General features: G+C 46.2%; 1 protein-coding gene across 1 annotated transcript in view; it reads left to right on the top strand.

The window, feature by feature from the left end:
• SETD1B (SET domain containing 1B, histone lysine methyltransferase) overlaps positions 1-16,740 on the top strand; it is a 43,611-nt gene that overhangs the window by 1,352 nt on the left and 25,519 nt on the right. Inside the window, exons 2-6 of the mRNA XM_041489167.1 lie at positions 42-196; positions 624-722; positions 1,197-1,467; positions 4,591-4,703; positions 7,351-8,529. Of these exons, the coding sequence (XP_041345101.1) occupies positions 42-196; positions 624-722; positions 1,197-1,467; positions 4,591-4,703; positions 7,351-8,529 (1,817 nt within the window). The remainder of the gene's footprint in view (positions 1-41; positions 197-623; positions 723-1,196; positions 1,468-4,590; positions 4,704-7,350; positions 8,530-16,740) is intronic.

The raw sequence follows: 16,740 nt of genomic DNA, 5'->3' as shown, positions 1-16,740 counted from the left end.
CCCCCTTTCTCTCTTCCCCCCCCCCCCCCCCCCGCGTTCAGGTTGGATCAACGGAATGGAGAACAGCACGCAAGCCAGCACTTCTGTCGAGAAAAGAAATCACCATTGGAGAAGTTACAAGTTGATTATTGACCCGGCTCTGAAAAAAGGACAGCACAAACTCTACCGTTACGATGGGCAACATTTCAGCATGCCTGTGAGTGGGGGGCTCCCGGGTTTCCCCCATTGTGTCGTGTCTCCCCCCCGGCAGCCTCTGTCTTACCGGCGTTTTGGGAGCCGGGGGTCCCTCCGGGTCGTGGTAATCCCCACCGTAGCACATGTGTGTGGGAGGGGGGGTCTGGTGGGGGACACGCACAGCCACCAAAGTTACAGCCACCTGACACTGTGTATTCAACTGTCAGGAGCCCAAACCTGCGGCTTTTTTCTGTGTTTCCAATCTGTGTGCATTTCCCAGCAGTATTGCAATTTGACACGTGTGTGTATGTGTGTGTGTGTGCGCTTTCCCCTTCCCTTGAGACACCCCGTGCTTTCTCGGGGTTTATTTTTTCTTTTATTTTTGTCTTAAATTTTAAGTCTTGTTATTGCTGTTTCTGTGTTTTCTCTCCTCCTCCTCGGTCTCCCAGAACTCGGGGATCGCTCCTGTGGATTGTGTCAGGGATCCCAGAATAGGGCGAATATGGACCAAAACTAAGGAGTTGGAGCTGTCTGTCCCCAAATTCAAGGTACTGCCCTGACTTTTGGTGTAGACTTGTTTATCTGGGAGTGAAGCCTGAGTTCCAAATAGTTTAATGGACCGTTTAAATGACAGTCATATTTCTATTAACATTGTTATTTAGCAAACTGTGTAACAGTAATCTTCTCCTATGAGGATAACAAGAAATCAATGTATCTGTCTAACGAGATCACTTGAAGGTTTTGGAGCTGGGGCGGGGGGCAGTGGGGGGGCTCTCCGCTGACAGTACTGCTCAAAATGCATCTTTGTAGCCCAGAAAGGAGCCGGTTCCCATGAATGGCTGCAGCGGCAGAGCCTCTGCTCAGCTCCGAGGTTCACCCAGAGCCTTGGAGGCTTTTTTTCCCCCCCAAAGTTTGCAGGATGCTTTAACCCCCTCCCTCCCGTGCCATCCTTAGGCCCCTCCCCCACACTCATTAACAATGCCGATTATTTTTATCGTTCCCCACCTTGTGCCCGTTTCCAGATTGATGAATTTTACGTGGGGCCAGTGCCTCCCAAGCAGGTCACCTTTGCCAAGCTGAACGACAACATCCGTGAAAACTTTTTGGCCGACATGTGCAAGAAATACGGCGAAGTGGAAGAGGTGGAGATTCTTTACAACCCCAAGAACAAGAAGCACCTGGGCATTGCCAAAGTCATCTTTGCCACTGTCAAGGGTGCCCGGGAGGCTGTGCAGCACCTTCACAACACTTCTGTCATGGGCAACATCATCCACGTGGAGCTGGATACAAAAGGTAAGGGGGTACACTTGTGCCTCATGCGTTTGGGGGTTGCAGAGCCCCTGCCTGTCCCACTCCCACCACCGAGGCTGTTGCGGAGGGCAGGGACCTGGTGATTAAAAATACGAAGGGAGCCGGCAGCGGGTCTGGTGTCTGGGGCCTGGGCGAGTCACGTGGAGCCAAATGTGTTGTCTGTTGCTAAGAGACAGCCCTGTAATTTGCAAAATGCTGCCATCCTGCCTGTCCCCTGCCTCTCCCCTGCCCGTCCCTGTCCCTGCTCGCTGCCCTCTCATGTCCCCCGTCTCCCTGCCCCGAGCTGGTCCCTCTCAGCCACCTGCCAGGGCTGCGGGACCCGGTGGCACCTGCGTTTTACAACCTTGGGATTTTTGGGCAAGTCCTGGTGGTTCGTGGGACCCAAATCTGTGGGTTCCGCTGGCAGCAGCGGGGCTGGATGCTGTCCCCTGCGTGCCTGGCATTTCATTGATACTTAGAGCGGGCTGGGGGCTGGCACAGCAGAGTGCACACGCAGCACTTGTCAGTGTGTGCGAGTGTATAAGTGTGAGACTGGCTCTTAAAGCGACAGCAGCTCCCTGTGCTGCAGGAACCAGCTCCCAGCCCCATTCCCGAGCCTTCAGAAGCCCAGTAAAGTTTCTGCAAGTGTGAAGGCATTGTATTTGGTCTGTTCTCTCTCCTCCAAGCATGCTAGTGAAAGGGCTTTGCTAAAATCTGCCTGAATTTTAGAAAATGTCCAAGACTGGGGAGGTGTGGATCAGTTGCTAATTGTATTTCTACATTCTAAAGATGGCATTTCTAGTTTAAAACTGGCTTGCTGCACTCTTTCTTGGGAAAAAGACATTGCTAACACCATTTTCTTAAAAATGCTGATATTTTTGTTCTGTATTTAAACGTTTCAACAGTTTAGTGCACAACCAACACAGCAGTTGGTGTGCCACATGTGATAGAGTAGAACAGGATGTTTATTGACATTACTGACCACTGTTAGAAGAAAAATCACAGTAGCAGTTTAATATTTTCTATTGGGAGCCAGGCTTGACCTTACATGTGTATACTTTGAAAGTCTAGTGTCAATAATTTTTACAGACAGGCTCCTTCCCTTGCTTTGAAATTTGAAAGTAAAATTCACACTTAAGGACAAATTAACCATTTGCAGATTTAATAATATAAGCTAAAGCTGTTCTGTTAGTGATGGATATCTTAATGACGATCATTTTAAACAAGCTGATTGTACTGCCTTCCTCCTTGTTCTCCTCCGTTTATAAACTATGCAGCAAGTCTTTACCAGGCAGCTGTTCCAGAAAGTTTGTAGCACATCAGGGAAATGAGGGGGGGTTTATGCTTCTGTTTCCTGGGAGAAAATGCTGAAGTCAGTTTCAAATTGCATTGCTGTTGTGTTTGCCAGCTTTATGCTCCTAATGTATTTTTTCACACAGTTGCTTCTCTTTCGTTCTAAAAGAATAGGACTGTCAGTGTGCTATAATCTGTCAGAATCAAGCAAAAATGGTGTTCCTAAAATAGCATCAGCAGGTTAAGACATACTTAAAATATATATGTATCATTTTCACCGTTTCTTTCTGGTATTCTGCTTTGCAAGGCAGTGAAAGGTTGGTTAAAAACTTTGTTTTCACAGTGTAGCAAAATAAATATTAGGAGTGAAAGTATCATTTTTATCTGTCTGGTGTTAGCACAGGCCTGGGAATCTGAAGCTAATAAATCCAGGCTCCTCATCTGAGACAGGGTTGTTTAAAAAAACTTCTCAGTTTATCCATCTACAGACTGGACACAACTAGTAATTACGTGTCTTAGAGCAATAGCTAGGAATCATTTCACATTCATAAACCTGTTTGAAATTGTAACTTTTCCTGCTTTATGTTTGGGATCCAGGAAGAACTATGTAACAGTTACTTTATAATTTTTTTAAATAGCAAGTGAAAATAAGCCTAACACTTCCATATCTGTGGCATTGTAGTGTCATGTGTGGGTGGTGTGTGTTAATATTTCAAGCTTATCTTCAGACTCTTGCAGTGAAGAGATCTATTTTGTCATGACTTTGGTTGAACTTAAACAGTTTACATAGTTGAGGATGAGGCTCAGGACTTTGTGAAATGAGATTTGATACCCAAATAACTTCATCTGTAGCATTTGTGCAAGATAAATAAGTCTTTTTCAGGACAGAATTGTGCTAAGGGTTGCTTTGTTTTTGAATTGAACAGGGTAATTCACAGGGAGTTTGGGGTTTGATCCTACAGGACTTTCTCATAAAAGTAGTCCTGGTTTTGGGAGGTATTGCCTGAATTAATTTTCTGGCCTCAGGTGCCTGGTCTGTCCATTTTTCTATGTATTCTTTATCTCTCAGAGCAAAATTCAGACAGTTTCAGGGTCTGATTCTATTGCCTTTGAAGCTGATGACAGATTTCTTACAGACTGCAAAATAAGTAGGATTAAGTTTTTGTAGTAATGAAAAATTCAATATTAAGAAACTGGGTCTTTGTAGACTTTAGGAATGAAAAGGCTGAGGCTCACTAATGCTATATGGGACAGTTTGCTTCTCTGGCTTTATTCTTCGAAGGATGCCACTGAGTTCTCCTTAAACTAGGGGGAAAAAAAAGGATTCATTGGTATCCTTTTGGAAAGACAGCATCAACAGTTTTGTCCTCAGCATTCCCATGCATTGTGTTTGCATCAGTAACAGGCAGTTCTTATGAGCAAGGTGTGTAGGGAGAGCTTTCTGAAGTGGCTCTGGGTGTTGGCAGAGGCTTCTCCCTTGGGTGAGAGTTTCACTTCTCAAATCTGCAAGCTTTGCTTGGCACTTTGGAGAGGAGGGAAACGGCTGCGCTCCAGAAAGCATGGTAAAGAGCAGAGCTGCCAAGGAGGCTGAGAAGAGGAAAAAGGATTTAGAAACCTCCTTGTCTTGGCTGGAGAAGGCAGTGTGTGACTTCACTTGCCCAGCAGATTATTATAAAATGATCCCTGCGAGCTCTGAGGTGATAACTGCTCCTCTCTTGCACGGATGGAGTGGGCTGGGAGTGGTAGCAGGGTCATGTGAGTGTCAAGAGTGTGTATTTTTACATGGATTGTGATCTTTCTGTTTAATCAGCTCTTGCATTGTGGTCTGTGCAGGTGAAACCCGCATGAGATTCTATGAACTGCTGGTTAATGGTCTTTACACTCCTCAGACCCTCCCTGTAGGCACCGAACAGGATGTGTCCCCAACTGGGAACGAAGCTCTCCAGGTAGGTGTGCTTAACTTTTCTTAAAGAAAAACTTCCAAGAAAATCTCAAACATTAACATTAGTGTTTTAACATTTTTAATTTATGTGTATTTGTGTCCTGCTGTAGTTCCAATGGATGTTACTAATTCACATTTAAATAGAACTTGCTCATAATTGCCATAGCAAATGTATGTGGAATGTGGAGCACATGGCTGGTGTGTGCCTGCTTTGCACGGGAAATGCTTTTTGTCTTTCTGAGTGAAAAATGCCTACAGAACCAACAGAACGTGCCCTATTAACATTAGAAATTCCTGCAGTTAGGACTGGATCAGATCTGTCCCTGAGATGAGATTTTTCCCTTGAAGTCAGGGGCATGATTTACAGTGGTACATTTGGCCTGGCGTCTGCGGCGTGTAATCCTCAGCACGCACGGACTTCAGCCTTGCTTAAAGGCTAAGAGGTGGAAGGTGTCTGAGCTTCAATAGTGGCATCAATTTTCCAGAATCTTAATTAGTTGCTGGAATCAGCTTTTAATAAAAGCAGTGGACAGAATTCCTGCGGGCTTCCAGGGGTCCCTTGATATTTAGGGCACAGTTCTCTCAGTGGCTTTGCACGATTACCTGCTTCCCTGCGAACCCTACTGGGATGAGAGGGCCAGGGGGAAGGGAAGCCTGTTTGTGTGAAGTTACCAGACTCTTTGGCTTGTCTAAATGTACTTTGGCTCCTCATTGTAAAGGAAATTATTTAAGAAATTATTTTAAGGCATCAAATTTGAAAGAGATTTGGAAAAGATATTTTTCCTGCTCTCTACTCATACAACTTCTTAAAATGCAATGATTTAATTAACTCTGTGATCAAGTGTTCTCAGGACAGGTAATAGCTGTACATGGAACATGAAAATCCCATTGATCTGAAAAAAAGAAATGTCTCCTCCCACCAAAGCACCCCAACAGCAGCAAGGCAAAACCCTGGTATTCTTTTAACAAAATCATAAAAGAGGTTGGTTCTTCCTTACCTCCCAGCAAGGTGCTTTTAAAGGCAGGAGGGAGACAGGTAATGATTTTGCTGGGAACCCTGCTATGAGTAGACCCTGACTGCTCATTTCTGCTACTTCCACATCTCAAATAAAAATGGGTAGATTTGTTCTTACTCTTTTTTTTCAGGGTTAACAACAAATCACTTAATTGATGGTATCACCCAGAGCAGTTCCTGCTGTAATTATCCTTAAGATTCTTTCTCTTATCTGTCTCTAGATATTGTGTTCATGTGTTATATTATTGTCCTGAATTGATTTTTTTTCCAATTACCACCAAAATTATTGCTTTGTGAGTAACTTTTAACTGTTTGCATCATGGTTTTGACACTAGGATGTGCCAACAAACTTGTTTGCTGTTGTAGTTCAGTAAATTACTCCTGACATTTGCTCCTCCTCTCATATAGAGCAGCAAAGTTCTGACGGTTCTGCAATCCCTGCCTCCAGGCCATACACAAACCCCACTGAAAAACACTCCACAGCACATCTACACTAAAGGTGCAGCAGTGTGGATGTTGTTAAGAACTAACCACGTGCTTCCTGCTCATTTCTGTGAGTTTTAGGACAGTTGAGGAAGAAACTTTCTTGATGTCTCTCTGGTCATGGTGTCCAGGGGGTCAAACAGAGAGCAAGTCCACACTACTGAGTGGGTGAGACGTGTGAACATAGCAGGCAGGTGAGAGTTCAGCTTGAGTTTGATGATGCTGGCATGTTCCAAGCAGGTCATTTTACACATCTCTGCCTACCTGTGCTTAAGAGGTCTCACCAGTTGACTATCCTGGCAGCTGGAGCTCTGTCCATCCTCTCTTGCTACCAGGAGGATTCTCACTGAGCTCCTGCTTTGCATTATGGAAAATTGATTCTGGAGCTGATGATAAGTGTGGCACTGTTATGACTCAGCAGAGTCTGAGCTGGAGCTGGGCTGCTCCTAGAAATCCCCTGAACGTGCTTGTGAAGTGAGTTGCAGAGCATTTACTTGGCTGCTCTGTAGGTTTGTAGGGTTTCAGTTTCAAACACCATAATCAGTAACACTGAGCATTTGACTTTGTGAAAAGCTTTAAAATGGTGTTTTTCTGGCAGTTGAGAACTTTTTGTATGTGTAGCTTTCTCCCTTGTTATGGAGGAGTGCTAGGGAGGATGGTGGACCAGGTCTGCTGCATAGGTTTGGCTGCAGGCTGGCAGTTCACTCATTTGTATGTTTTGATTTGTTCACCAAAAAAAGAGATAAATTGACAATTTCACATCTCAGACTTTCCTTATTTTCTTCCCTGTTTGCAGTTTAGACAAGCATTACATAGTTGCTAGAAACTGGAACTCTTCCAGCTGAAAGTGGTGTGGAAGTCTCCTGTTCACCTGATGCTCTTGGGGGTAGCTTACAAGGGAAACTTGTATCTTCTTTCTTCTTCCTCCCCTTGCAGACAAGTTACTCTTTTCCTGACTTTTTCTTTTAAATCAAAGAGGACTGTTAGCAATGGATAATGGTTTGTGTTTTTAGGGATGCTGTAACCTCTTAATTTTTTTGCCAGCAATTAGCACGAACTCCTGGGTGCTCAACTTCTTTGAAAACCAAACAGATTAGATAAATATCATTATAGAAGTGTGTGTTTAGGTGTTTTTTCTCTTGTGTTGTTACAGTTGACGGACTCCCTGAAGCGCCTGAAGGACAGTTCCCTTTCTTCCGCGGGCTCCTCCGTTACCCCAAACAGCAGCACGCCCTTTTCCCATGACACAGCCTATTCCAGCTGCCGGCAGGACACCCCAAACTCCTACAGCCAATTCACCCCACAGTCCCAAGGAACACCCCACACCCCGCGCCTGGGGACGCCGTTCTCCCAGGATTCCACCTACTCCAGCCGACAGACAACGCCTGTGTACCATTTTGGGCAGGACAGTGGGTACAAGCCCAGGAGGCACGAGACAAAATTTACGGATGCATACAACCGTCGCCCGGGACACCACTACATGCACAACTCGGCGGGGGTGTTCCGAGGCACAGAGCATCAGTTTAGTACATTCAAATCCCATCAGCAGGAGCCAGTTCAGTTCTCTCACACTCCTCCCCTGAGCCACTCTAGTTCCTCGAGCTATAAATCTGCCTTCTCCCCCTATCAAGCACCAGCTGTTTTTCCCCAATCCGAGGAGCAGCCGCCGTTTCCCCAGACTTCCAGGGAGGCAGAGTACCGGAGACCTGCACCGCCTCCCACCGAGATGGTTGTGGAAAGCAGCGCTGCCCCAAGCATCGACTTTGTCCCAGTGAAGGAGAAACCGGAGGAGCCTCCGCCCTTGCCCGACTCGAACTCTGTTCCTGAACCAAGCACAGCGTCCTTCTCTCAGACTCCAGAGAGGAGTGAGACCCCTGGCACCCCCACCATGGAGACTGAGATGCAGCATAACAGTTTAGACTCAAGGATTGAGATGCTCTTAAAAGAGCAGAGAACAAAATTACCCTTTCTTAACGAGCATGACTCAGATAATGAGATCCGAATGGAAGGTAGCCCTATTTCCTCCTCTTCTTCCCAGCTTTCCCCCATCCCAACATACGGTTCAAACTCTCAGCCTGGTTTCAGGGGTCAGACACCTTCCTCGCGCCCTTCCAGCACAGGCTTGGAGGACATCAGCCCCACACCCTTACCTGACTCTGATGATGATGAGCCCATCCCTGGGACAGCTTCTCTGAGTCAGAATTCCCGGGGGACATCGGAGGCCAGCATGACTCCCATTGATCAGCTGAGTAGGACCTCCAAAATTGAGACCTCGGAGGCTAAAGAAATGGTGCCTGGTGACCAGACTCCAACGTCAGAAAAAATGGACGAGGTAAGTGAGCTGGAACTGAGTTATGAAGCTTTGCATGTGTCCCCAGAGCTGGACAGGGTGGGGAATTGCACTTGTCTTTGTGTCGTCAGAGCTTGGGGTTTCTGCTGGCTTTTCCTTTTACTCGAGCCAGCTGGAAATGAGTTAGATGTGACACAAAGTAATGGTCTTAATCAATTTGCAGTCTCCAGCTTTCCTTATTTATAATACCAGCCTGCTGCAATTTATAGCTTCAGGAGAGCTCAAGGACTGCAAAAGCCACCAAAGTTTGGCCAGTGCTCAGGCTGTGTGAATGTCCTGAGTGTTGACAGACACTTAAGCCACTAGAGGAGTTAATGGAGCACTTTCTGCCATTGCTGTGGTCCCTGAGCAGGGGTGTGTCTGCAGGCACACACTTGCTTAACGGGGCTTTCATGTTGCACTGAAGTATTGAGTGTATAGGGTGTTTGAAAGCTTTCCAGCTATTCCTGCCATCTGGTTCCAACGGGAGACAGTTGCTGGGTTTTAATACTCACTTTTCTTGGGAGGGAGGGAGTATTTGAATGGGGGAGGCAGTTGACTTGTGGGGGTTATGCTCCACTGAGTCTTCCAATAATAGAGCGGAGCTTGTTGCCTCTGCCGGGGCATTTGTGGCTGAAGGGGGAGACAGAGCTGAACAGTGTGGAGTGGTGCCAGCAGACAGGAATTATGTTGCATGGTGTGTCTGTTTGGGAGGTCTGTTGCAACAAATGTGAGTATCACTGCAGTGGATGTGTTGGTCCTATTGTGCTGTGTCAAGGAACAGTCAAAATACAGATCTTTGCAAATGCCAGACCTTTCTCTTCAGTGTTTATAGTGGTCATGCAAGCAGATGAAACTGCTGCCACTGGTGTGCAAGAATGCTGCAGTCAACAGGACTGGTCTTGTGTAAATGTTCCGAGTATGGTAGATCAATTTAATTTACCCATGAAAGTTTATTGGGGTTAAGCTGGCAGAATGGGTTTCCCTCCAGTGGTTTGCAGTTGTGAGGTTTTCACCAGAGAAGTGGCTGCATTTCGGGAGAGGAGGAGCTGCTCCCGTAGCCATGGGCTTTGCAGGATGCTTCACAGGAGGGAAAGCTCTGTAGCAGTAACACAGTGCAGGTCGGGGTGCTAAATAGTGAAAACAATGTGACTGCGCTGGATATTTTGTTTTTTTCTGCATGCCTTTCCCTTTCCAAACCTGCTTGTCCTTGCAGTTGCCAGTTTAGCCTTTGAAACAGTTCAGCTGCTTGAGTTCTCATTCATCATCCAGGCTGGCCCAGGCTCCCCTCTTGGGAGGCAAGTCCCTGGCTGGTGGGGCCTGATGATGTGTTAATTAGGAATGAAGTTTTGATTCCTTAAGCTCCGGTCTGGCAAGCTTAAGAGGGGACACTGTTAGTTTGACTAAAAACCAGTGAGGAAGACATCTCTCATCTCCTTGCCTTTCTGCGTTTGTATCTGCTGTCCTTGCACTCATACGAGTGGGTTGCAGCCAGTTCTGAGTGTGTTTAGGAAGATGGGTGGGTGCCAGCGTGGTGTGTGGGGTCAGGCACTTCTTGTGCTGACTCTGGGTTTGGGGGACTGGCTGGGATGTGATGTAGGTTGTGATATGGGGCAGCAGCATGCTGATGTTGAAGCCCATGTTGAATCTTTTCCCTTAATGAGATGCTGGTGTCAGAAGTTCACATCAATGGTTCTGTGATATAAAATTATGTAAGTGCCTCAATCCTCTGCAGAAATCAGAAGGGTGGTAGCAGGGTCCCCATGCAGGTCATTGCTGCTTTATTTGTCTCCTTCCCAAAAAAAGTTGATGTTTGTTGTTGGAGCTGTTTATTCAAACTTCCTCTTGGTTACAAATCACACTGAGCTATTCTGACGTGTTTGAAAAGTTGCCTGTGCCTTTCATTGCTCCTTGTGATGCAGAAAAAACGATCTCCATGTGTTTCTGCTTCCTTTCCCCACCCTTCTCCCCACACAGTTTTTTGCTTTAGAAAAAGGCTCTTCTGGCTTCCCTCTCTTTTGCTGAAGGAGCAGAGCTGAACAGTGACTTAACATAGGCTGAAATTTGAGCTGCAGCTTTCCAACTGAGTATGAGAGGGGCATTGAGTCTGTGTAAGGGCTGGAAAGCTGAACCTCTAGCTTCAGCCTATTGTGATACCACTATTCTACTCCAGTCCTTCAGAGAGTCCTCCAGTAAAACAGAGGGAAGGCAGACACAAATATTTCTTGTGACTGTGTGGCTTGGGGAACAGAGCAGGGATGATATCTTAGTGTAGGCAGGCTCATTAAGTATCATAAGGAAGCAATAAAGAGCAGAGAGTTTGAACTTATTTACTTAATATTTGCTCCTTCAAGGGTTAGAGCAGCCCCAGGCCAGCTCTCTTTGGGTGGGTGCTCTAGCTGGGAAAATGACAGGATTCATGGGGATGCCAGCAAAGTCACAAGGAAGTTTTTCCTGAGGTGATCAAAGCTTTTGAAGGACCTCCTCCTGTTTCCCATCAAAACAAGCATGATTTTTGTCAATGATTGCTGATACAGTAACATTTTTTCTATAGGTGAAGTGCTGTCAAATTGTCAGGCAGATTAACCCCCCCAGACTCGCCATAAGTAGAGGAGGTACAGCCAAGCCTAGCAAATGCTCTGATTTATCATGCAAGACCCTGGAGTTTGATTTCAAGATCCGGTATGATACTCCTAAGCCAGAGTTTGGCAGGGATTTTGGGTGTGGGAGAGGAAGGGCTCTGCATCTGTCTGCAACACCTAACCCGGCTAATCTCGGAGCAGTGATTAAGGTCTGCAGAGAAAGTCCAGCTAAGCTTAGCCAAGGGACCAGGCTGAGAGGTGGAACAGTGGGATTTGGGGAGGGGAAGGATCCTTTCCAAAAAGAACAACCTGCCAGACAGGAAGGCAGGGCAGAGAGGGCTTTTTCAAGAAACTAGAAAATGGCAAAGAAAAAACAAAAGAAAAAAAGCTGAGCTGCATTGTTATATGAGGGAAATTTTTGAGGGAGCAACGTACAAACTTTCCTTCCTATGTGCTTGAGAAGATAAAAAGAAAAGAATTATAATAATTTCTTTTCACAGGATTTTTGCTCTTTCGGAAGTGCAAAGGTTAAGTACGTACAGTTTGACGTTTTGACATCCCATCTGAGCCAGGTCTTGTTTTGGCTTGGCTTGTGGCAGGAAGAGGCCCTGTCTTTGTGCTGGGGAGGGTGACAGGATTGCAGCGAGTCACTTTCTGGTATATTGATGATGCCTTTCATGTTTCAGCTTATGAATGTATCAGTTTGTGTGCATAGCCAGTGTTTAGTAGGAAGACTGTATGGTTGACAATGGTATTTTTCCAGATTTATAAGTACAAAAGCACTTTTTAAATGAGGGGTCAGCAGTCTCCTGTTCTCCTGGTAGTTTGGCTAAACACTGAGTTAGTGAGGTGGGAGGGGCACCTTAAAAATGATCCAAAGATCATCATAAAAATAAAGATCCTGAAGCATGAGGCGAGAGCAGGTCTCCTGCTGTTTGCTGGGAATTTTAGCAAACGGGTTGGGGAGTGAACTGGAAGTTACACAGTGCTCAACAGCCCTAGAGACCCTGAAAGCCACTGCTGTCAGCAGCTGTCTCACCCGGCTGTTGGGAATGTTTGGAATGCTGTGCTGGGTGCTGAGGTGCCTCTTGCAGGACAGCATCAGCATCCCTGGGACAAGCTGTGTGGATGCAGCGGGTCCTCTCACAGCTGCCCAGGGAGAATTTCCCAGCTGTGCTTGCATACAGGCAAGGTGGGTCAGCTCAGCCCTACAACAAGCTCTGCTGAAGTCCCTGAGGTTACATCTGGGCTGAATTTGCCCTTTGTATTGAAGCATCTTTGGGTTCTTGTGTGGTCACGGCCAGAACTGGAAGAAGTTTTTGTGGAAGTGTCATATTGTCCCTCTGGAGCCTTAGCAGGATGTGATGACATTCCCTTCAAGACACTGCCTCGTGTCTTGTGTGGCTCCATGCTGCTGCATCCCCATCCAGACTGGGCATTGTTTCAGTAGCTGGTAAATGATTGCCCATTCCTGCAGAGCCAAATTCAGCCTTTAGTTTTTCAAACTCTGCTGAGACAAAGCAGAGCTCAGGTTGTCCAGGCAGTGAGAAGAGCTGCTGAAGGTTTTAGTGCAAGCAGTACCTGTAGTACTTTTTGGGGCAGTTGATGCCCCTTGGAGCTGAGCTGGGCAGGAGCAAGTCCATCTGTGCCTGCAGGAGGATGTTCTCTTCCTGTACCCTGCTCCCACCCATGGATTGCGTGAGTTGGAGGCAGCCCCTGGGATGAGTTACATCGAGCCTCCTGAAGGTGAGCCCACTCTCGCTCTGCTGAGGGATGTTTCTGGGCTGAAGAGCTCAAAAGTGATTTATTCAAGGTAAATGCACATTAGGGTTGAGAGGGTAGATCCTTAAGAGCCAGGAAATTTGATACCTTTGTTTCCACAGTAACTGTGCAAGGGCCCTTATGCCCATTGGTAGCTGTTAGTATATATAATATATATGGGTACACCTGGGATCCAGTCTACAGCTGGAGTGGGATTTATCATTTCTGGAGGGAGATGGGGAGAGTAGATGGGGGAAATGGTTGCTCTGAATGTAGCCTTTTAATTGAAGAAGGGAGAAAAACCTGAGAGCTGTGATTTATACCCAGTCTCATAAACACTTTTTCAAATTTTCCTGCCTCCTGAGCTCTTGCAAATGTGATCATGCCTGACAGAACCGGTTCCTAATGGAAACTCAAAAAATAGGTATCATGTTATGACCATGAATTTCCAGAAATGCAGCCAGCCAATGCCCAGGCAGCAGAGATTTGGATGACTGCTGTGGTTTTACATGTGAATTACACCAGCCATGCTAAACCTGTGAAATTAAAATGAGAGTGAACTGCTTAAGCTGTGGGTTCAGTTCTGCCCTCCCTGACCCACGCACAGCAGCAGCGAGAAGCCACAGGGACTTCAGGGGATCTTGTGGAGTTTAAGCTTGTTCAGAAGAGAAAGGCAGCACACAAATCCCTCAAAAGGTGATTTAAATGTGGCACTGCAGTGGCCCACTGGCCCTTTTGAGAGCTCAGTGATCTGTTCAGCCACTGAGTCCTGAGGAGGGAGCAGGCTGGGGCAGGACTGCAGCTCTGCCCTGGAGATAAGGGTCAGTTCCTAAATAACCTGACCAAGGCAAGGATGTCCAGGCTCTCACAGCAGTGGAAGTGCAGGTTATTATTTTACCTTTTTTTTTTTTTTGGAATTGATGCTGGAAGGCCACAGGCAGGGACTGCTTTCTTGTACACTGATTCATTTACCACATGACAACCTGCTGCTCCTACAAAAATTTATATGAAGCAGAGGAGTCCGTTCATTTTTGCTAAGTTGTATTTCACTTTTGACTTTTTGTATTTGGCTCTAATGTGATTCTTGGAGTTCATTGCAGGGTGGTTAGCAGAGCAGAGAGCCTGACCAGACAAATGTTTGGTAGAGGAAGGAGCAAGAGGTAACAAGCCCAGTGTCAGTTTTTACCATCACTTTTTCAGAGCAGTATTGCATAGGATCCACCTGGCATTCCTGATGATACACCCCTCATGCATGTATGCTTGTGGGGGGAAGGAAACCTGAATGGAAAAATATTTGACTGTTTGTGGTTTGGTTTTCTGGATACCAAACAACTCCAGTAGAGTGAGAGAACGTGTCTCTGGTTGATAACAGAGCTGGAAATGGTGAAATGCTCTGGAGTGTAACTGAAAAATAGAAAGCAGGCTGTGGTTGGGAGGCTGAGTGGTTCTTTTGCTCTCACACCGGGCCAAGGCTTTGAGGCTTTTTCATTTTGCATACCTGATAGAATTGACATCGCCATTCCTTTTTATAAATCACTGTTGCTGACAATACTCTCATCACTAGCTCAGTTTGTCCTGTTTCTCCACCAGTGACTTTCTGTAGATTTTCAGTTCCTGGCAGACTGGCTGTGTATACTTGGACTGCTTGTTAATAGGTAGAGCATTGCTTATTTTGTGTTTGTGTAATCTGTAGTTGCCCTTGCACTGCAAAGTTAGATCCAAATGATGGTGTTTAACCATAGCACATAACTTATGGTGGAATAACGTCTTCAAATCTGAGCTCTGCAGACCATCCACAGTTAAAGAGCCATTAGCCATCTTCCTTTTGCTGCTTGCAGAGCTCTTCCTATTCTTTACAACACTGAGGATTTAGCAGTGACGATATTGAATGTTCAGATGTCATAAATGCAGGCTGTGAAGCCTCACACTGAAGTGACACATTTTCCTCACAGTTTCTCCAACCCATTATCATTCCAGTTGCGTTTCGCATCTGATGGCTGTGAAAAGTGACCAAGGGAATGCAGACAAGTTACTGGATGGCGGCGTGTGTTGCAACATGCAGTGACACTGAGAAAACGTGCCAGTGTGTTAGGTAATCAGTAGAAATATTGAGAAAATAATTGCTGTTAACATATTGTGCTGGCAGCCGCCAGAACAGCACTAATTTCTGGGTCTGGTTGCGAAGATGCCGGAGCAGCCGCTGTGTTCTATATGTGTCTGTGTCTGACACAGAGCACTGAGCAGACGAGCTCTTATTCAAATTTCTGCTGGCTGGTGCCTTTCCTGGAGTCCTCTAAATAGATACAGTTCATCAGTAGAATGTTTTTTCCATACTGCATCAATTTTGAGGCCCATGACTTTGCCACCCCACTTCTGCTAATTTTAATTTTCAGTTTGGGGTACTTGTTTGTACCTAGTGAAGATGGGGCAGAACTCAAAATGAAACTTGTGAGATCGTTAACTCTGTGCATCACATACCTGCCCACGAGGGCTCCTTTGACCCAGACATGTTACTGCTGTCTCAGGATTTATTATGAAAGTGCAGTGCTTGCTATTGGAAATGCCCATTCATCATGACAAAAAGTTTGCTCACGTTCTGTGCTTCTAAAAACAAAATATTTTAAAAAACAAAGAAGAAAGAAAATGGTAAAGGAAAAAAAAAAAAAAAAAAAAAAAGGGTAAAGAAAAAAAAAAAAAGAAGTTAAAAATGTTTTTTTATTTGCATAGTGCTAAAATAAGGTCAGCATCTGCTTTCACACATTTCCAGCAGTGCAGACAGGCCTCATGAAGTGGAAATAGCAAGGCAGCAGATTGAGGTTTCTCATTTCTCTCCAGGCTGGAATAGGTGGAGTAGGTTTGCTCCTCTGGCTGCTGCAAGGGTATTGCTCTAGGAGCAGTTTGAGTAGAGGAAGTTGTTGGTGGCTTGGGCTCCGGCAGTGGCTGAGCACGGGGGGCACCGGAACCGAAACCGCGCGGACACGGAGCTGGCAGCAGTGCCCGTGCTTGGCAGGCTTGCCTGCAAAGGGGTCAGGCAGCTGGAGCTCACCTTGCAGTTTTCCCTCAACTTCAGCACTTTTTGGTGGCGTTTGAAGTTGCTGGCTGCTCTGGAGGGCTGTGTTTGGATTGTGTATTTCTGTGGAGTCGATAACAGTGTGCTAAGTGCAATTACCACTCACCTTTGGCCAGCTCACCTGCATTTTGCCCAATCTCTCTCAGTATCAGGCAGTAAGTCAGGGAGATAGTTAGGAAAAAGGCTCTGAGAATGGAGGGGAGGAAGAGGAGGAACAAAGATGGTCTTGCCAAGGTCGAGTCCTTCCTGTCTCACCTCCTTGCCTGCACCTTCAAGTATTCAAGGTGGGATGTCCTCAGGCTCACTGCTGCCCAGATTCCCTGTGTCACTGAGTGCAGTGGCACAGAGCCTTAGGAAGAAGAGGGATGAGCATGGTGCAGGGTGGGTGACATCAAGAATGGATGGGGTTTTGTTTTTCCTGGGTCTTTTTGCTGTCCTGATGAAGGAATCTGATGTCTGCTGTTTTTGTGGGTGATGTGGGTTGGGAGTTGCTCTCTTACATCCAGATTTTTTCCACAAGAACTGTGCTTGGCAGTGAGCAGACAGTTTTATGTTATGTCCAAGCAGCCTGTCCTCCTCCTGTGGTGCGGGATCAACATGTGTTGCACACACCAGGGAGACGTTCCCTGTGGAGCGTGGGGAGGGGTTGCTGAAGCAGGCAGCTTTTTTCCAGATTTCCTTTTTCCCAAAGGAGCTTGTTATTTCTGGTGCCTTGTGTATCCCAGGCAGAAGAAAATATACTTATTTGAGGTGATAGCAGTGTTGTTTGGTGGAAGCAGGAGCTGGTGTGATGTTGGCACG

The sequence above is a fragment of the Pyrgilauda ruficollis genome, unplaced genomic scaffold (genome assembly GCF_017590135.1).
Source record: "Pyrgilauda ruficollis isolate IOZ18807 unplaced genomic scaffold, ASM1759013v1 scaffold9, whole genome shotgun sequence".
NCBI classification, from domain to species: Eukaryota; Metazoa; Chordata; class Aves; order Passeriformes; family Passeridae; genus Pyrgilauda; species Pyrgilauda ruficollis.
This window is presented reverse-complemented; position numbering and strand designations above follow the sequence as displayed.